Here is an 18,898-nt window from a genome sequence, read left to right on the forward strand (position 1 = left end):
AACAGCCTCAGCACCGTCACCCCATGGACGTGAGATGTCCGAGTTGTAAAAACGCCGACCACCGTGAATCTCGTCGCATCATTGCTAGCTCGTTGGCTGCCACAGTACCATCGCATCTGAACTCACCAGTCGCCGGCCATGCGCCTGCCATCCCGGCGCCGATGGGGATCGAATCGACGACGACAGTACACGCTGCTACCACCTGGCTTCATCGCTAGCCGTGCAACCTTCACAGCAGGCAGCAACACAGATCGCGTTGTGAGGAAGCCAGGATGGGATCGACGAATCGGGGAGCTAAGCTGAACGAGGGGCTACGTGTGTGGTCGCTGCCGTCAGGAGGGGATCGAAGAGGGAATGGGTGGTGGATGCCTCGGCTGTTCGATTCGCTCGTAACGCTTTCCGATTACGCTACCTATCGAATGGAATGAGCCATGCACTACGCTAGTATCGAATCCCGCGTTATGCGATTACAGGTCAAGCGAGCCAAATAAGATTTAATGGTATCCATTAGACCATCTTCAACAAATTCTCGTCAAAGACTAAAATCTCTTCACAAAGAGATTTTCGATCCCTCCAGCGTTCTTACGGTTCTTATTATGAAGGGATTTTTAAGATCATTTATCCAAGACGGAATTCTATTTTATTTCCCTTCACGAATCTCTTTAAAAGGAAGCTGTTGAAGATGAGAGAAAATAAAAACAAAGAGGAGAATCAGAAAGAGAACGAAACAAAGATAATATAGTTGGAGCGAAATCCGTGAACCAAATACCACTAGGTTCTAACTTTGGTTCGACGTCCTTCTAGTCTTGTTGTCATGTTGTTTTTACCACCGTATATGATTGATTCCATCTTTAGTAACCTTTACGTTCCACGTCTTTCTAGCCCCGTTGTCATGTTGGTGTAACCATGATATTTCTCTGTCAATGTTACATATAACGTTTTAACAAAAAAAAAAAAGGGTAAAGGCTTTGTTGTGGCTAGGTGATTCACATCCTATTCTAACTAGGACTTGAGAGGTCACTATAGTGAAAAAGGTTGATTGCAGTCGGTTAGCAAACTCTATCCTAGTTAGTCTCCTAACCGATTAAAACATAGCTACTGTGATGATCATACTAGGACGACTTATAATCTGTCAGAGTAGGGCTCCCACTTGTGTTCGATGAGGACATATAAAAGGCCTATATAAACATAGAGGCGTACAGAAAAAGAATCCAAGGGTACTAAAGAGAAGATTTTGAGAGAATAACCACTACGTGACGAACCTACCTTGGGTAACGCTTACCTTGCAACGGAAAATAGATGCGTTGCAGGCCTTTTCCACTAGGATTTACAAAATCGTTTGGCACTGAAAACCGGAACACGGCGATTTTCCAAAATTCACGAAAATAAAAAAAAATTGATTGAAATTCAGCGAGAATTCGGACAAATTTACTCGGTCAAATTCGTAAATTAGAGACAAAAACCGATCAAATCGAGTCAGCAAAAACCGGTTGAATTCAACCAAAAACCAAGCGAATTCTCCTACTTACCGAGCGAATTTTCCACATTTTGAACAAATTCGTAAAAAACCAGTCGAATTTCCCGATTTACCGAACACATTTCTCGAATTTCAGTGAAGTTCAACCAAAAAAAAAACAAAATAGCTACTAATTGAAGTTTTCATATCATAAATGAGGTATAATTATATCTGCATTGTCTCAAAACATCATGACCATATGTTCATCTCCATTATTTCAAAATCTAGTGCAATTTAGCAAATAAAATTCAACTAGAAATGGATTGGAGATGAAGTTATTAGAACACCTAGGGCATGAGGATTTCTCAAAATTTTGAAGCCACAAAGAACTTGGTAACAAAAAATGGCCACTACCAAGCAAGAACAGAGCTCCTCTCTATTGTGCTCGAGGTTGAGGAAGGAGAGAACGACTTTTATATAGCTGAGACATCACTGCCGGCTCATATAACCAGCCGACAGTGATGAGGGAGCTAGGTATCACTATTGGCTCAAGCCATCGACCGGCAGTGATGACCCTTATCACTGTCGGTTCATAAGACATGATGTTTGATTCTTTCCACACGATTTATGAAACGGCAGCGATGCCTCATCACTGTCAGGTCCTAATAGACTAGTTATGTAGTAGTGTATGCGAGCGTGGGAATGGAGCGAGCAAGATTTCTTTGGACTTACTTTGGTTTTGCATATTATCTTATATAGTAATAGAGATCATTATTTGCCGGTTCTTAATTTTTCATTATCTTTACTATTTTCTTTTCTTATTTTATTTTAAGATTGACCAATATAAACATCAACAACTTCAAATTGGACTCGTTCCCCTCAACGAATAAAGGCTTGGGCTAACAAAATCCTACCTAATGGGGAGTCATTGGCGAAGTCACAAGCCCTCCTCTTTTCATTATAAAACCAATAAACAAGAAAAGGATGGATTGTTTTACGAAAAAAATCTTTGGACCCATAAAGTGCTTGTTTAAATTCTTGAGTGAGTGTAGCTGTAAATGAAGATAAAAGATTTTGCCAAAAATGTGGGATAGAATTTGTTGATTCTAAGATATGAAGATATCATATGAGATATATCAAACTAGCATGTCCAATAACCCATGTGTGGTATTTGAAAGGTTTTTCTAGTTATATGGTAAATCTTTTAGATAAATCCCTTAAGAAATTGGAGGGCCTAGTATATGGCAATTTCTCTTTTGCTAGGCCTAGCGCTAAAAGGCCTACTTTCATTACGAGGTTTATTTGAAGATGAAATTTCATCCATTTCTTTCCTTTTTTCTCCTACCTCTGGCTTTATAACATTTCAAAATCAGGAGACTGCGATAGGAGCATGTGCTATTAGAAAACAATTTGTGGATATCGATTTGCTAATTACTATAGATAATTCCTTGGTTGACTAGAAAGAATTGGAATACGAGGGGTATAGTGGAGATGAATGTGAAAATAGAAAAAGACGAATAAGAAAAGCTTTTTATTAGACACATGCAATTGATGAAATATTTTATTCAAACAAATGTTGACCAGAATGGATGCTTATTACCGGTTCTTCCTCCCGAATTGAGACACATTGTTTATAGTCTAGGGATAAAATAATGACTTGTGATACCCCAGGATTTTAGACATCTCTAAAGTGTGCTAGTGACCGTTCACGCGGAGCTGTGAACACAATAACTGTGTAGCAATGCCGGCGTTAGCCTAATCTAGATTGCGTTCATATTCACTACGATGTCAGTAGTCAAGAGCTCAGTGCAGCTCATTAGACTGGAACCCAGACCTTCTAACTCTCAACCCACTGCCCATGTCATTCATACATACACACATACATTTATTCATACATGTACAAGTACATATTCGTTTACATTTCTCAAATACATAAATATTACAAGCCTTCAATCTATGTCTCTTATCTCTGGGAGGCCTACCTCCACAATATATGGAAGGCCTATGGACTACTCTCTGGGAGCTAGACGTTTGGCAAGCGCCGCGGCTTCAGAGATTTGAGAGCTCAGTCTGCGTTCAAACTTCAGAGAGAACATGCAATACATCGATCCAGTTTATCCAGGCTGCATTCAGAGGTCTCTTGGCTCTAACCATTTAACTTCCGGCCCATGCGGCCTTAGTGTCAACCCCATTTGCCTAACCGGTAAGAATGCAAGACTAGGAGTCAGGAGAGAGATCTCGCATGGGCACAGCAGCACAACACAGGCATCGGTCAGACGACTCGGCGACTCACGACGATTCACCTTTACTCTCTAGGGACCAGGGCGGCGTACGTGGGCGCGCTGCTCGCCAGCTCGGACGTCGATGCGGCAATGTTTCGAGGTCGATTAGGGCACCAAACTGCAGCCGGCTGCGGTGATCCAGCATTGAGGCACAAGCACGAGGCCGAGATCAAGCCATCAGGGAGTTAGGATGTCACAAAATGCTACCACAACCTCAAAACCGCAAGGTTAAGGGCAAGTCTAAAATCAAAGGTAGCTGTAATTTGAAAACAATTTGCTTATTGTGGGACCATTGAAATTAGTTGTGCTATTGTTTGATTCTCAGCTTTATTTGTTGATTTTGGTATGCGGATATAAAGAGCTATTTGAACAAGGCATCTAGCAGCTCGTACTCGGTGCTCGTATAAGCGGAAACGATAAGTGTAGATTGCACTTGTGATTCTATCTAGTGTCATATAATTTTATTATTATATGAACTAGTTTGATTTTACATAATATATTATTGTCCGTACTACTGACTCCACCATACCTCAAATTTAATTTTACCTCCGCCATTGCTAAATCGTATCACATGACTACTCTAAAACTTATGTGACTTATGGCCTCATATAGGACATCTAAGTCATTGAATCATTGACACGTGGCAAAATATACCCATTTGTCTCCAAGACAAATATCCACTCTACGTAAAAATACAATAAAACAATGTATTCCCAAATACCTCCTCTAAAAAAGTGTCCATTTAAAATATCGAACTCCAAATAAATTTAACTTTTGCATGACTATCTAAGGAATAAAAACATTCAAGTATTCATTTGCTCTTATTTCTTTTATCAACATTCTGGACAATTCAACAATACTATACAGTGATAAAATTTTAAATGTTCATGACAAGATACGGCTTTAGAAAAAAGGTGACAATCTGCCCCCATAGGTTTCACATCAAATGGTGGAGAGAGTACGGGATGACATGGTGTTCGTTGCAAGTAGTTTTGATCAAATCTATAAGAAGTGATAAATTACTTTAGAAAGACAAATAGTGCTCAAATCTATGTATTAAGAAAAGGGTCCTTGTTGCAAAATCTCTTAATATATAAAACAATAGTTAATTTTCAGCGTCACCTCTTCTTCTACTATCTTTCTATCTAATAAATTTTTTTAAAATTTAAATAATTTATTCACTTTTGACATCACCTCTCCTTATCTAACCTCTCACCTCATTACCGACTATAGATATAAGACTCGTTTTACTAATAAAAATAAATAAAGAAATTAGAAGAGAAATTAACAGATAATTTTCTCTTTTTTCAGATCTCATCCGAAATCAAACTACGATATCGTTCTCGACCTATTCATATGGCGGCGCTCTCATAACATATCCACATCTTCCTATCTTAAATTTATACTTGGTATTATCACATTTAACATTATATTTTTTGCAACGCATGAACAATTAGCTAGTAAATAAATAAATTACGAGCAAATGTTGCGTCGTACGTAGTGTGGTATTTTTGGTGGAGGTGAAAACTAGACTCTCTCAAAGCGCAGGCCCAACCCACAATTTCTGAGCCCATCTTGTCATTAAAAGCAATCTGTTTTCACACAAACGCGCTCCGCTCCATCAGCACAAAAAAAAAAAACCCCTCCACCTTTCACCGCCGCCGCCGCCGCCGCCGCCGCTATGGCGAGTGCGCCGCGGAACCCCACCGCCACGGCGGCTGGAAACGCCCTCCGCGTGGCTGACCTCCCGGGCCGCGGCCGCGGTCTCGTGGTCGCCCGCAACGTCCTCCAGGGCGAGGTGCTCCTCTCCGAGCCTCCCATCCTCATCTACCCGGCCACCCTCGCCTCCCTCCCCTCCTACTGCTCCGCCTGCTTCCGCTCCCTCCCCGCCGCCGCCGCCATCGCCTGCGCTTCCTGCCGCGCCGCTGCCTTCTGCTCCCCGGCCTGCGCCGCCGCCTCCCACCCGCGCCTCCTCTGCGCCGCGCTCTCCAACGGCGGCGGCGCTGCCCTCGCCGCCGCTGCCCCCACCGAGGCGGTCCAAGAACCGCTGCTCTTCCTCCTCTCCGCATACTCCCTCCCGGAACCCTCTCTCCGCACCATCATCTCCCTCTCCTCGGCCCCGCCTCCGCCACCGGGCGCGCAGGACGCCGCAGGCCTCCACGCCGCGGTGGCGGCCCTGGTGCCGCCGCACATGCTACTTCCGGGCTTCTCGCCGGACCTCACGGTGGCGCTCCTCGCCAAGGACCGCGGCAACAGCTTCGCTGTCATGGAACCTTACCGCCCCGGGATGTCGCTCGAGCTCCTCAAGGCGCGCGCCTACGCGGTGTACCCCCGGGCGTCGCTGTTCAACCATGATTGCCTGCCCAATGCGTGCCATTTCGATTACCCCGACAGGCCAGGGCCGGGGAACACCAACATCGTGGTGCGGGCGTTGCATGACATACCGGAGGGGAGCGAGATCTGCATCAGCTACTTCGCGGCCAATTGGAGTTATGCCGATAGGCAGCGCAGGCTGCTAGAGGACTATGGGTTCCGGTGCGAGTGTGACCGGTGTCAGGTGGAGAGCCTGTGGAAGCATGATGACGATAACGATGGAGGTGATGGGGATGACATAATGGAAGAGGAGGGTGAGGAGAATGGTGGAGATGGTGGTGATGGGATGGAGGAGGGGGATGGTGGTGACGACAGTGACGTTGATTTCCCACATGCCTACTTCTTTGTGAGGTTCCTGTGTGACATTGAGGGCTGCTGGGGCATGCTTGCGCCATTGCCACCCTCGCCAAATGGTCAGCGGTCCGATGTGTTTGAATGCAATCTCTGTGGAAAGCTGAGGAAGGAAGAGGATGCTCTGCCTAATGAGGGCACTTCTGGCATGGTCCAGTAGGATGAGCCAAGCATGCCGTTCTGCTCGCAGCTTCTTTTAACAGGTAAGAGTTTGCTACTTGCCTCTACATGCTGCGCTATTTGCCTGTAGTTGGCTGTATTGTTTCTGGGATTTGGTATATTCACACCTCAAGACCTCAAGTTACATTCTGAAGCTAGCATACTATTAGTGGTGCCCTATCGTTTGATTTGATATCTTACAATTCAAGAAAATAATGTTCAGTCAGGGATTTGATGATGTAGAACATCTATGCTAGGATTTGATTAGGTCGTTATACTAAACAAGCGAACAATAGTCTTTATCTTTCTTAATTTTGTTCGGTATTTTTCTCATTGTTTGATATAGGGATCTCCTTTTATGGTTTCTCTGAGTTCCCTGGTTAAATCCAGATAAGGGGGTAGGAGTTAAGTTATAAATGGCCCTCTCTTTTTTTAGAATGGTAACGGTACGTTAATATTACCTTAAGGCCTGTTTGGTTGGATGCATATACCTCAACGAGGCTCACTTGATGCAGCATCCCGGTGTTGGTTGCCTGTACCACCTCCGAAGCCGGGCTCACGGGATGCAAAATCACTGTGCGAGCCTGGCTCCTGGGAAACAGTTTTCAATTACGTTTCTCCAGAGCTAAGCTCGTGGGATGCAGGCCTGGCTCAGCTAATGATAATATTAGCGTATAATTAGTGAGTATTAACTCATATTAGTATATTTTAAATTAGATTGAGGCTTAATATGATAAATTAAGTACTATAGAGTGTATTTATGCAAAATAAACATCATATTAACACTTGCTTTTTTATTCAATCTCATGTAACATATACTCATACGGGCAACCAAACACAATCATCCGAGCACATGCAGCCAACCAAATAAATTGCTACTGCATGCCATAGATACAAGCCAGGCTCAGCCATGCGAGCAACCAAACACCCCCTTACTTCCTGGATCCTCTGATTTTGATTCTTCCCTTGTTTAATTACTCTCACTTCCAGCCTGCTTTTCCAAAAAAGAAAAATTGGCAACTACCAGCACAATCTGCTATCAGGGTTCAGTTCATTTATTTGTGCTACTGTTTACAGGTTGCTTTGGTTTGCCAGTAGGTTATTGGCCCATTGTCGTTTCTGGCTTAAAGCCATTTGGTCTTCTTTTGTTAGTTATGCCACACATTGTGTCTCCTAAGATCATTTTGGTTGAAGCTTTGCTCATGAGCCAACTTTTGCTGAAGCACGTAGACTACAATATTTTCTTGGGAGGCTATGCCCTAAGGGGCTAAAGGTTGAGAAGGGACATGGGATTGCAGTGCAATGGACCAACGCACCAACAAGCTTGGTCAAGCGAGTGGGAGGGAGTGTCAAAATGGCCTTTCATTTTATTGAAGCTTCCAGTTAGATATCAAATTTGAACAGCATCTAGTTAGATATCAAATTTGAACAGCATCTAGGCATGTTGTATTAACAATTTCTTTATGGTTAATCCTCGTGGCCGATACCGATGAATAAATTTGTAACGATAAACTTAACGTATTTATTTGTATCCCTTGAGCCTTGTAAAGGTTTTCGTTAGCATTGCATTGTGCTAAAGAATTATTTGTGTTACATTGATTGTAGACAGAAACATAACAAAATGCTTGTGTCTTTGATTGTCTGATATGCAAATTATTATCTGGCAGAACACTTGGCGAAGGAAGTGTTATGATAGGCACTACATATAGAAGGAGGAAGGCAATCTAAGTTGGCAGCTGAGTTTCCATTGGCAGAGTTATATAAGTTAGGTAATTTAAAGTAGGCTTGCTCGGTTAAAACTAAAAGATAGAGTCCAATCCGGTTTAGTTAAGATATTGAGCTGTAATCGGATGAGAAGAGATTTAGCTGTAGCTCTATAAATAAAGAGCAGCACGCGTGTATCCAAAGGCAAGCAATAAACAGTTCTATTATCTCATCTTCAATTCTCTGTGTTCTCATATCCATTGATGTTATCTTCTCCATCCAGCTGACGCCCTAGGCGTTTCCTCCATCAACATCACGGGTAGAAAATCGGTGAAAGACAGGCCGGCTACCTCCCACTCCTACCCGATCAGATCGCTGCCACAAGGCCGTGACAACTTGGTATCAGAGACCATGTCTTCCGGATCGGAGAACGACAATGTTCAAGCTCTGATCGCGGCGCAGGAAGAACGCTTTCAAGCGCGCTTCATGGACATCAACAACTCTTTCGGCGAGATCAAAACCCTCTTGTCCAGTCTCATGGATCGGATGACGGTCTTGGAGAAAGGCAAGAATCTGGAAGATGCTTCGATCACGGGTGATTTCGCGCTGTCGGCTGCAAACCGGACGCCACCACCAGCTTCTTTTCCAGTGTTGGCGGCACCGGGATTCTGCAACCGGACGGCAACATGCGTCCGCCGCAGAGCTTCATGACAGGACCGCCGCTCGGCGGTAACCAGCAAGTCCACGACACCAGCGTGAAGGACCTCAAGGGTGCAGTGCCTCGCTTCTTCAAGCTCGATTTTCCACGGTACGATGGCAAAAACGACCCTCTTCCCTGGCTTACTCGATGTGAGCAGTTTTTTCTGCGGACAAAAGACCGAAGAACAACACAAGGTATGGCTTGCATCGTATCACATGGACGACAACGCACACCATTGGTACTTCCACCTAGAACGCAGCCTTGGCGAGCCGCCCTGGCACGAGTTCGAGACCTTATGCAACACACACTTCGGGCCTCCAATCCGTAGCAATCCCTTGGGTGAACTTCGTCATCTTCGCCAGATTGGAACCGTGGAGGATTACCAGAGCCGATTTTTGGCGCTCCTTAGCCGTGCGGATCCTTTGATGGGAACACAAGAGCGTCAGCTATTCACTTCGGGCCTCGCGGATGAGCTGCGGATTGATGTCGAATTGCAAAATTCGGCGACCTCGAGGAGGCCATGAGCTTGGCCCGTGCTTATGAGAAGAAGGCCGCTCGCTTACCGCGTTATGGTGGCTTGCGGTCACTGTCGGGGCAGCGTCCAGCGTCCATGCACGCCGCCTCTTCCGACACAGGCTGCGCCAACACATGCTGCAACTGCTGGTGCCTCTGCTGCTATGTCAACCGACACCACGGGACCGCGCCAAATTCGGCGCCTCACTCCATCTGAGATGGCGAAGCGTCGCCAGTAGGGTCTTTGCTTCAATTGTGACGAACAATTTGTCCGCGACCATAGGTGTGCTCATCTCTTCTTCATCGAGTATGACGATTCGGCGCCAGACATGGATGATTGGTGCGCGCATGACGAAGGTCAGACCGAGCCGCATATCTCTTTGTACGCAGTTGCCGGCGTGCACCAGGTCAACACCGTGCGACTGAAGATCCAAATTGGTGGCGCAATTGTGCTCGCTCTGGTTGATTCTGGCTCATTGCACAATTTTATCAGGGAACACCTCACACACCACCTTGGCATTTGTTGTTAGCCTGGTCAGATCAGCCTGTGAGTTATGGTGGCCAATGGTGATCACTTGACTGCACTAGGCCTCTGCAAGGACCTGTGCATCCTTGTTGATCGTGAGGAATTCGCGATTGATTGCTATGCCGTTCCACTGTGTGGCTATGATGTGATTCTTGGTACCCAATGGCTCCGAACGTTGGGACCAATTCTGTGGGACTTTGATCGCTTGACGATGACCTGCCATCGCAATGGATGAAGGGTTACCTGGCACGGAGTGCCGGGCTTGAGCACCAATTAGCTTAATTCAATGGATGAACAAGATGATCTGATGCAACGTTTGCTGCACGAATTCAACGATGTATTCGCTGATCCGCAAGGTCTTCCTCCATCCCGAGCTCAAGACCATCATATTCACTTACTGCAGGACGCTCAGCCAGTAGCAGTGCGACCGTATCGATACCCCCAATTGCAGAAAGATGAATTGGAAAAGCAATGTTCAAATATGTTAGCGCAAGGCATCATCCGACTAAGTACATCGGCATTCTCTTCGCCGGTATTGTTGGTCAAAAAGCGAGATGGCTCCTGGAGATTTTGAGTTGATTACCGGGCTCTCAACGCTCAAACCATCAAAGAGAAATTTCCAATTCCCGTGGTCGAGGAGTTGCTTGATGAGCTGTATGGTGCACGATATTTTACAAAACTTGATCTTCGATCGGGCTATCATCAGGTTCGCATGAATGTGGCTGACATTGAGAAGACGACGTTCCGAACTCATCACGACCACTATGAATTCTTGGTCATGTCGTTCGGCTTGACAAACGCCCCGGCCACTTTTCAAGCACTCATGAACGATGTACTCCACAGGTATCTACGTCGCTTTGTGCTCGTTTTTTTTATGACATCTTAATCTATAGTGTGTCATGGGCGGATCACTTGCGACATGTACGTTTGGTGTTCGAGCTGCTTCGTCAACATAAGCTTTTCGTCAAGCGCTCAAAATGCACATTCGGCACATCATCAGTGTCCTATCTCGGACATGTTGTGTCAGCCATGGGCGTCGCAATGGACCAACAGAAAGTGCAAGTTGTTTCCGATTGGCTCGAGCCCCGTTCAGTTCGTGCAGTACGTGGTTTCCTCGGCCTCGTTGGGTATTATCGCACATTTATTGCCGGATATGGCGCTCTTGCAGCTCCTTTAACTCGCCTCCTCAAGAAAGAGGCGTTTTTCTTGACTACAGAGGCGACTCAGGCATTCCACACCTTCAAACAAGCATTATCTTCAGCTCCAGTTCTATAGCTACCAGATTTTCGGCAAATGTTTATCGTTGAGTGTGATGCTTCGGGCTCTGGCATGGGCGCCGTGCTGCACCAGGGCCACGGCCCTTTGGCATTTTTCAGTCGTACCATGGCACCTTGTCACGCGGGTTTGACAGCCTATGAACGAGAGCTTATTGGGTTAGCTCATGCCATCAAGCACTGGCGTTCATATCTATGGGGACGATGGTTTATCGTCAGGACCGATCACTTTAGTCTCAAGTTTCTTCTGGATCAACGGCTATCTACCATCCCTCAACATTGCTGGATTTGCAAACTTATGGGATTTGATTTCGAGGTCCAGTACAAGCCCGGTCATACGAATGTGGTGGCCGATGCCCTTTCCAGACGCAATGCTGAGGAGGCCACAACCTTTGCCTTGTCTTCTCCGGTGTTTGATGTGTTCAACAACTTGCGCTAAGAGATAGCTTCAGATCCTAAACCCCAACAATTGATCAAGGAAATTTCTGATGGCCGAAAGGGGCCGGCTTGGACAGTTCTGGATGGCTTAATTATGATGGGTCGCCGAGTCTATGTGCCATCTTCATCCCCATCAGTACCACGGCTCCTTGCGTAAGCACATGATATGGGTCACGAAGGCGTTCAACGTACACTGCAGCGATTGCGAGCGGATTTTCGAATCCCAGGTGACAAATCTTTAGTACAAACTTATGTGCGGGAGTGTTCAGTATGTCAATAAAATAAGGTTACTCATTTGCAGCCGGCTGGACTGCTGTAGCCTTTGCCAATTCCGACCCAAATTTGGAGTGATATATCAATGGATTTTATTGAAGGCCTTCCTCGGGTACACAACAAGTCAGTAATTCTTACCGTGGTCGATCGTCTCTCCAAATTTGCTCATTTTATTCCCTTGGGACATCCTTATACAGCAACCTCCGTGGCACGAGCATTCTTTGATGAAATAGTTCGGTTTCATGGCTTACCAGCTTCTATTGTCAGCGATCGTGATGTCGTTTTTACTAGCAATATGTGGAAAGACTTGTTTCGATTGTCAGGAACAAGACTGCACATGAGCTCTGCTTTTCATCCATAAAGTGATGGCCAATCCGAAGCTGCTAATAAGGTAATCATTATGTACCTTCGTTGCCTAACTGGTGATCGGCCTAAGCAATGGTTGCGTTGGCTTCCATGGGCTAAATATTGTTACAATACGGCATATCACTCTGCCTTAAAGGATACACCTTTCAAGGTAGTTTATGGTCAGGAACCTCCATCATTGCGGACATATGAACCAGGTGAAGCTAAAGTGGCGGCAGTAGATCAGTCTTTATCTGAAAGGGATGAATTTATTCAAGACATGCGTGAACGATTGCTTCAAGCTTAGGAGTATGCTAAGCTTTATTATGATGCTAAGCACACAGATGTAGCATTTGGCGTCAGAGATTGGGTTTGGCTTAAATTGCTTAATAGGCCAGCATCTTCCTTGCCTTCGCATACCAAAGGGAAGTTGTCCACAAAATTTTATGGTCCTTTTCAGGTGTTGGAAAGAATTGGAGATGTTGCGTATCGTTTGCGCCTTCCAGCCGGAACAAAGATACATGATGTATTCCATATCGGTGTTCTGAAGAAATTTTATGGGCAGCCACCTACTGAACAGCCTCGCTTGCCTCCAGTATTTAATGGCCGTGCCATACCGAAGCCATCTGAAGTGATTTGCAGTAGAATTGCTAGAGGTGTTTGGCAGATTTTAGTTCGGTGGGAAGGATTTCCTGCAGGAGATGCAACTTGGGAGGATGTGCCAACATTCAAATAGCAATATCCTGATTTTCAGCTCGAGGACGAGCTGTTTCCGGAGGAGGGGACAGATGTTATGATCGGCACTACATATAGGAGGAAGGCAACCAAGGAAGGCAATCAAGGTGGCGGCTGAGTTTCCATTGGCAGAGTTATATAAGTTAGGTAATTTAAAGTAGGCTTGCTCGGTTAAAAATAAAATATAGAGTCCAATCCGGTTTAGTTAAGATATTGAGTTGTAATCGGATAAGAAGAGATTTGGCTGCAGCTCTATAAATAAAGAGCAGCACGTGTGTATCCAAATGCAAGCAATAAACAATTCTATTATCTCATCTCCAATTCTCTGTGTTCTCATCTCCATTGCTGTTATCTTCTCCATCCAGCTGACGCCCTAGGCGTTTCCTCCATCAACATCACAGGTAGAAAACCGGCGAAAGACAGGCCGGCTACCTCCCACTCCTACCCGATCAAGTTGCTGCCGTAAGGCCGTGACAGGAAGTCTGTCTGGTGATTCCCTCTCCTTTCTGAGCTTTTCGGCAAAGAAATGAAAAGCCTACTTATTTGGGCTTCTGCTGGGTAGGTGGCTTTTGAAACGGGCTTCTCAAAAGCAGGCGTCTTCCATTGCCTCCCATTGCATTGGAGGTCGAGCACAAACAGGGCCTAAGAGCATCTCCAACCAAGCCCTCTTCTCACCCCCTATCCTATATTTGAGGAAAAAACGATAAAAATTGATCTCCAACCGACCCCATATTCAACCCCCTTTTATTTGAGTAACCCTTAAATCTCCTCCCTCACTCCCTACATTTAGGGGCTCCTTATTCAACCCCTCATTTGGGAGAGAGGGGATAGAGAGAGAGGAAGAGAGCGGAGAGAGAGGAGAGAGAGTTACCGGATATTAATAAAATAGAGGTGATTCGAATATAGGGGGTCAAATATAAGGGGTCAGTTGGAACACGTTGAGAAATAGGGGATGAAATCTGGATGAGGAGTCCCTGTATAAGAGGAATAGGGGGTCAAATATGAGGGCTTGATTGGAGATGCTCTAAAGAGCCTAAGGACAAGTTCCATTCACCTGAAGGCAGGGACACGTATGCACACATTCATTCACCGAATGTGACGTAGACAAGTTTTTGTTGTATTGACTTGGAAGTCCCTACTTGCACTGTAATTTTTTTGCCTTTATTCTTGTTGTCGATTCATTCTGCCAAGCTCGTGTATTAGAAACTGATCTCGGTATTAGGTGATAATAAATTGGAATTCTGCATTATCATATGTCAAAAATCGATCTTGCCGTAATATATGGTGAAGTTGGTCATATCTGGCCACCTCATTGCTTTTCAGTTTTACTGATGAAAACCGACTCCTCTTCTCTTGAATCATCATGCCTTTTGATGAATTGGCTTGCATAATTGGTTGTTCGTTGAGTATAACTCATCTCTTACGGGACACTATTATCGCCATAATCTCGAGTTCATCATGACCCAACTTTTTGGGCTCTCAGTTCGTTAACCTCCCCCTTTGGTGGGCGCTGCAGCATGACCAACTCGGCCACCTGCCGATCTCGGGGAGCCTCTCTCCGAGGCGGCCACCGGCGACATTGCAGACCATGGCCACCCAGTCGGATCGTCGCGTGGATCTCCGTCCTTAGCATGGCTGCAGGACGCATGTGGTCGATCACATCAACAAACGGTGCAGAGAGACAGAGGCTCCATTCACCGGTTTATTCTTTTTTTTCTCCGTTAAAAATCTCCGTTAAAAATCTCCAATCATATTCTTTTCATTTAGTTCATTTTCTGATTCCTCTCCTATTTTCTATTTTCTTTTATTTCTAATAGCTTCTCTTCGAAGGGAATGACCTTAGTAATCCCTTCGTGATGGAATCGTGAAGAAAAATCGTTAAAATGTTAAAGAGAAAAAAAAATCTTCGTAAATCTTTTTTAATCCCTGACTAGAATCCCTTAGAGATAGTTTTAGGATTTGCATGGGATCAATGACATGTGCCTTGAAACAATACGTCAATTTTCCATTAACATGTCCATCGTTTGATCACAAAAACGGCCGACCGCTTATGGACCTGTGTGAGACCGTTCCTCTGTAGTTTGTACCGTTCAACAACCGTGTGCAGGTCAGGTCAGCAGAGACGTGCCGTCCTGGCTGGAAATCAGGCCGCACCACGTGGCACGATCCCACCCGTCCAGCCTTTCCCTTGCTCCACGTGGCTGCACCTCGAGCGCCCCAGCTGGCTTCCATAGACTAGGAAGGAACGTTCATGGCGCGAGGGGTCGCGTCCAAATGGCGAGACGAAGACGAAGCACAAGCACCCGCCCCGCTGCCGAGAGCGACCGTTTCGCCGGACCCTTCAACTACCTTTTTTTTTTTCCCGCCACTCTTCTTCCCATCGAGACTGTTGAACTCAGTGAACAGTTGAGACTCGAGAATGAATCAGCGTATTCTATTCAAAAACTTTTTTAAAACCTAATAAGAAAAATAGGAGAAAAATAATATAACATATATATGCTTGTATTGATATTGCTTGTTAAAAACATTATATGAGAATTCATATAGAAAAAACTCATGAAGAAAAATAGTGCAATATTTATGATTTGAGAATCATAATAGGTTTTATACATATATATATATATATATATATATATATATATATATATATATATGTGGGGGGGGGGGAGAGGGGGATTTACTTCTCTTAAACTTTGCAAATCTCAAAGCCTTTTCATACCAATTTTACGTACACATCTTTGAAATATAGATTTTGGTAAAGACTTTGTAAATAAATCTATGAAATTATCACAAGATTTTGTTTACAAAATCTCTATCTCTCTATTTTTCTATAATTCATGAGGATAGAATAATTTTGAAGTAATATATTTTGTAATGTTGCTCTTTATATAACATGCTTGCATTTATGCAATACAAGCTGAATTATCTTCGTGACTCTAATACATCAATACCACATGGTTGTTGTATGTGATTAATCATTATACAAAGTCATACACATTCACGTGATGCTTCATATAATGCAATTATTTCATAATGATTAATAGAAGTTGCCACAAGGTTCTATTTAGATGACTTCCACAAAAATGATGCCCCACCAAATAGGAATACAAATCTTATCTGAAATCTAACATTATAGGGATCTGATAAATAGACATCATCTGCGTATCCAATCAAAGACATGTATTGATTTTTTTTTATAGAATAAACCAAGATCTTTAGTGCTATTAAAATATATGTTCCTATCAAATAACGTTTAGTAAGAGATGCGCTATGCTTAGCTAGTAAATTCATTACAAATACAATATTAGGCCTAATGCAATTTATAAGATATATAAGTGCTCTAATGACACTGTAATATAGGACTTCATATCCTATTATCTCTTCATCACCCTCCCTAAGTTTGAATGTATCTTTATCAACAAGAGATCCAACGATCATAGAGGTTTTTGTTGGATATGCTTTATCCATATTGAATTTCTCCAATATCTTTTGGATATAAGCATATTGGTGAACAAGTATTCTTGAGGGAAAATGCTTGAGTTGAAGATCCAAGCATAATTTGGTTTTACCCAAATCCTTCATCTCAAACTCTGTCTTTAGCCGATTGCGTGCTTCATTTATATCTTGCATGTTTCCAATGATATTGAGATCATCGACGTGCACTGAGATGATACATAATCTTATTGAGGATTTCTTTGTAAACACACATGGGCAATCATCATTGTTAGAATAACCCTTATGCGGAAGGAACTCATGTAGTCGGTTGTACCACATCCGACCCGATTGCTTTAAACCGTATAATGATTTATTCAGTTTAACACAATACATGTTGTGGTTTGTGTTAGGATTCAGAATTTTAAGTTCTTCACGGATTTTCAAGTAAATATCTGAATCGAGTAGCCCATATAAGTATATAGTCACTACTTCGATCAACTGCATGGATAAGTTCTTTTGAGCTGCCAGAGATATCAAATATTGGAACGTTATTCCACTTATGACTGGAGAATAAGTCTCATCAAAATGAATGTCGGGTCTCTACGTGAACCTTTGTGCTATAAGTCTCGCTTTGTATCTCACCACCTCATTATTTTTATTCTGTTTGCAGACGAAAACCCATTTTGATCCCACATGGAAGGTGTTGTGAGGAGTAGGTATTACTGATATAAATATCTCTCTTTTATTAAGCAAGCTTATTTATTCCTCAATTGCGTCCTTCTATTTAATCCAATCTGAGTGCTTCATACACTCTACCATAGTTTTAGGCTCTGGATCTACTCAAGGTTTTTGGCTACCTTTGAGGAGAAATAGATGTTGATAATTATAGTCTTTCTATTATATGATTATCCTAAACCAATATAATTAGTGGACCCATCACCTGAATCAGTACATACATTTATGCTGGGTTCTAGATGTTGAACATCGTAGGCCTTGGATATTGATTATCCATAAGTTGTCTATCAACTTTAAGTTGATTTGCATTTACTGCCTTAGAAATTAACTTCATTTATTTCCGCGGATGCTTTTGAGAAGCATTATCCCTTGTGACTATACTTCTTCCTTATTTGCATTTGGGAGTTGAGTGGGTTTTGTTATTTCCACTCTTTCTGGCACATTGACACCAGGAATATGAGATTTAGTGACACCTTTGGAGTCAGTAAATGCATCTAACAGATTATTTATAATGTGTTGCAAATTAATAATCCTTTGAACTTCAAGTTCAGATTCCTTAGTACGTGTATCTAAGGACTAAATGCTTGTGGCATTCCAATCTATTTCCAAGCATTCTTTATGGCGTTTTTTTTATCTCTCCCTAATATCAGAAAATTATCCTCATCAAAGATACAATCAGCGTATCGGGCCGTAAACAAGTCCCTTGTGAGAGGATTGAGGTATTTTATGATCGACGGAGAATGATGCCTCACATGGATCCCTATTTTTTGGAGGCTCATAGATGTACGTTGCGGTGATGATATCGGTACATATACAACGCAACCGAATATCTATAGATGGGAAATGTTTGGTTGATTTTTATGTACTAACTGCAATGGGAAAGCAATATGATATGTAGTTGGTCACAGTTGAATCAAGTCTACGGCATGCAGAACCGCATGATCCCAACATGTGGTTGGTAAGTTGCAATTTTGCAATAATGGTCTTGCAATCAATTTTGCTCTTTTAATAAGAGATTTAGCCATACCATTTTGTACGTGCACATACAATAATCATTGAATACCCGTGGAATAAATTCAGTGGTATTATCCATTCTTATGGATTTTATCCTATTGTTAGGATAATGTGCTTGTAATTTAATAATTTGAGCAATCAATTTGGTGAATGCATGGTCCCTTGTTAATAGAAGACACATGTGTTCATCTTGTAGATGCATCTATGAGGACCATAAAGTATCGGAATGGTCCAGTTAATGGCCTAACTGGACCACATATATTGTCTTGAATGCGTTCAAGGAAATTGAGTGGTTCATTTTTAATTTTAAGGTAGGAGGGTCTTAAAATTAATTTCTCTATGGCACATACGATGCAAACAAAATCTAAAGATTTTGAGAATTTTACCATATTATGACTAATAGAATTCAATAATTTTTTGCATCATCCCTGTTCCAAAATGACCAAGGCAATTATGGCATGTCTTGAATTTATTAAGATTCTAAAAAATTATCTTGAGTGCAATATGTGGTACGAGTTTAATGTTTGTGTAGTACAGTCCAGAGGACAATGAAAGAATTCTCTCAAGCACTTGTTTGTCATGTCC

At 43.2% G+C, this 18,898-nt stretch overlaps 1 protein-coding gene across 6 annotated transcripts; it reads left to right on the forward strand.

Moving 5' to 3' along the window:
- Positions 1–5,352: 5,352 nt before the first annotated feature.
- LOC133899080 (histone-lysine N-methyltransferase ASHR2) lies at positions 5,353–13,443 on the forward strand. 6 transcript variants are annotated; one of them, XR_009906313.1, is made up of 3 exons: positions 5,353–6,665; positions 8,289–8,305; positions 13,183–13,443. XR_009906313.1 is itself a non-coding variant. In XM_062340001.1 (2 exons), the coding sequence occupies exon 1, from the start codon at positions 5,420–5,422 to the stop codon at positions 6,620–6,622; it is 1,203 nt and encodes a 400-aa protein (XP_062195985.1). In that variant the 5' UTR covers positions 5,353–5,419; the 3' UTR covers positions 6,623–6,665; positions 8,289–8,557. The 6 variants fall into 6 exon arrangements, 5 of the variants coding, with proteins under 5 accessions (XP_062195985.1, XP_062195986.1, XP_062195987.1 ...); XM_062340001.1 differs by lacking the exon at positions 13,183–13,443 and having other exon boundaries at positions 8,289–8,557; XM_062340002.1 differs by lacking the exons at positions 8,289–8,305; positions 13,183–13,443 and adding an exon at positions 7,699–8,181.
- The last annotated feature ends 5,455 nt before the right edge of the window (positions 13,444–18,898 follow it).

This window comes from Phragmites australis, chromosome 18, assembly GCF_958298935.1.
Source record: "Phragmites australis chromosome 18, lpPhrAust1.1, whole genome shotgun sequence".
NCBI lineage: Eukaryota > Viridiplantae > Streptophyta > Magnoliopsida > Poales > Poaceae > Phragmites > Phragmites australis.

Coding starts and splice junctions, on each gene's coding strand:
- LOC133899080 (XM_062340001.1), top strand. CDS start 5,420: ATGGCGAGTGCGCCGCGGAACCCCACCGCCACGGCGGCTGGAAACGCC.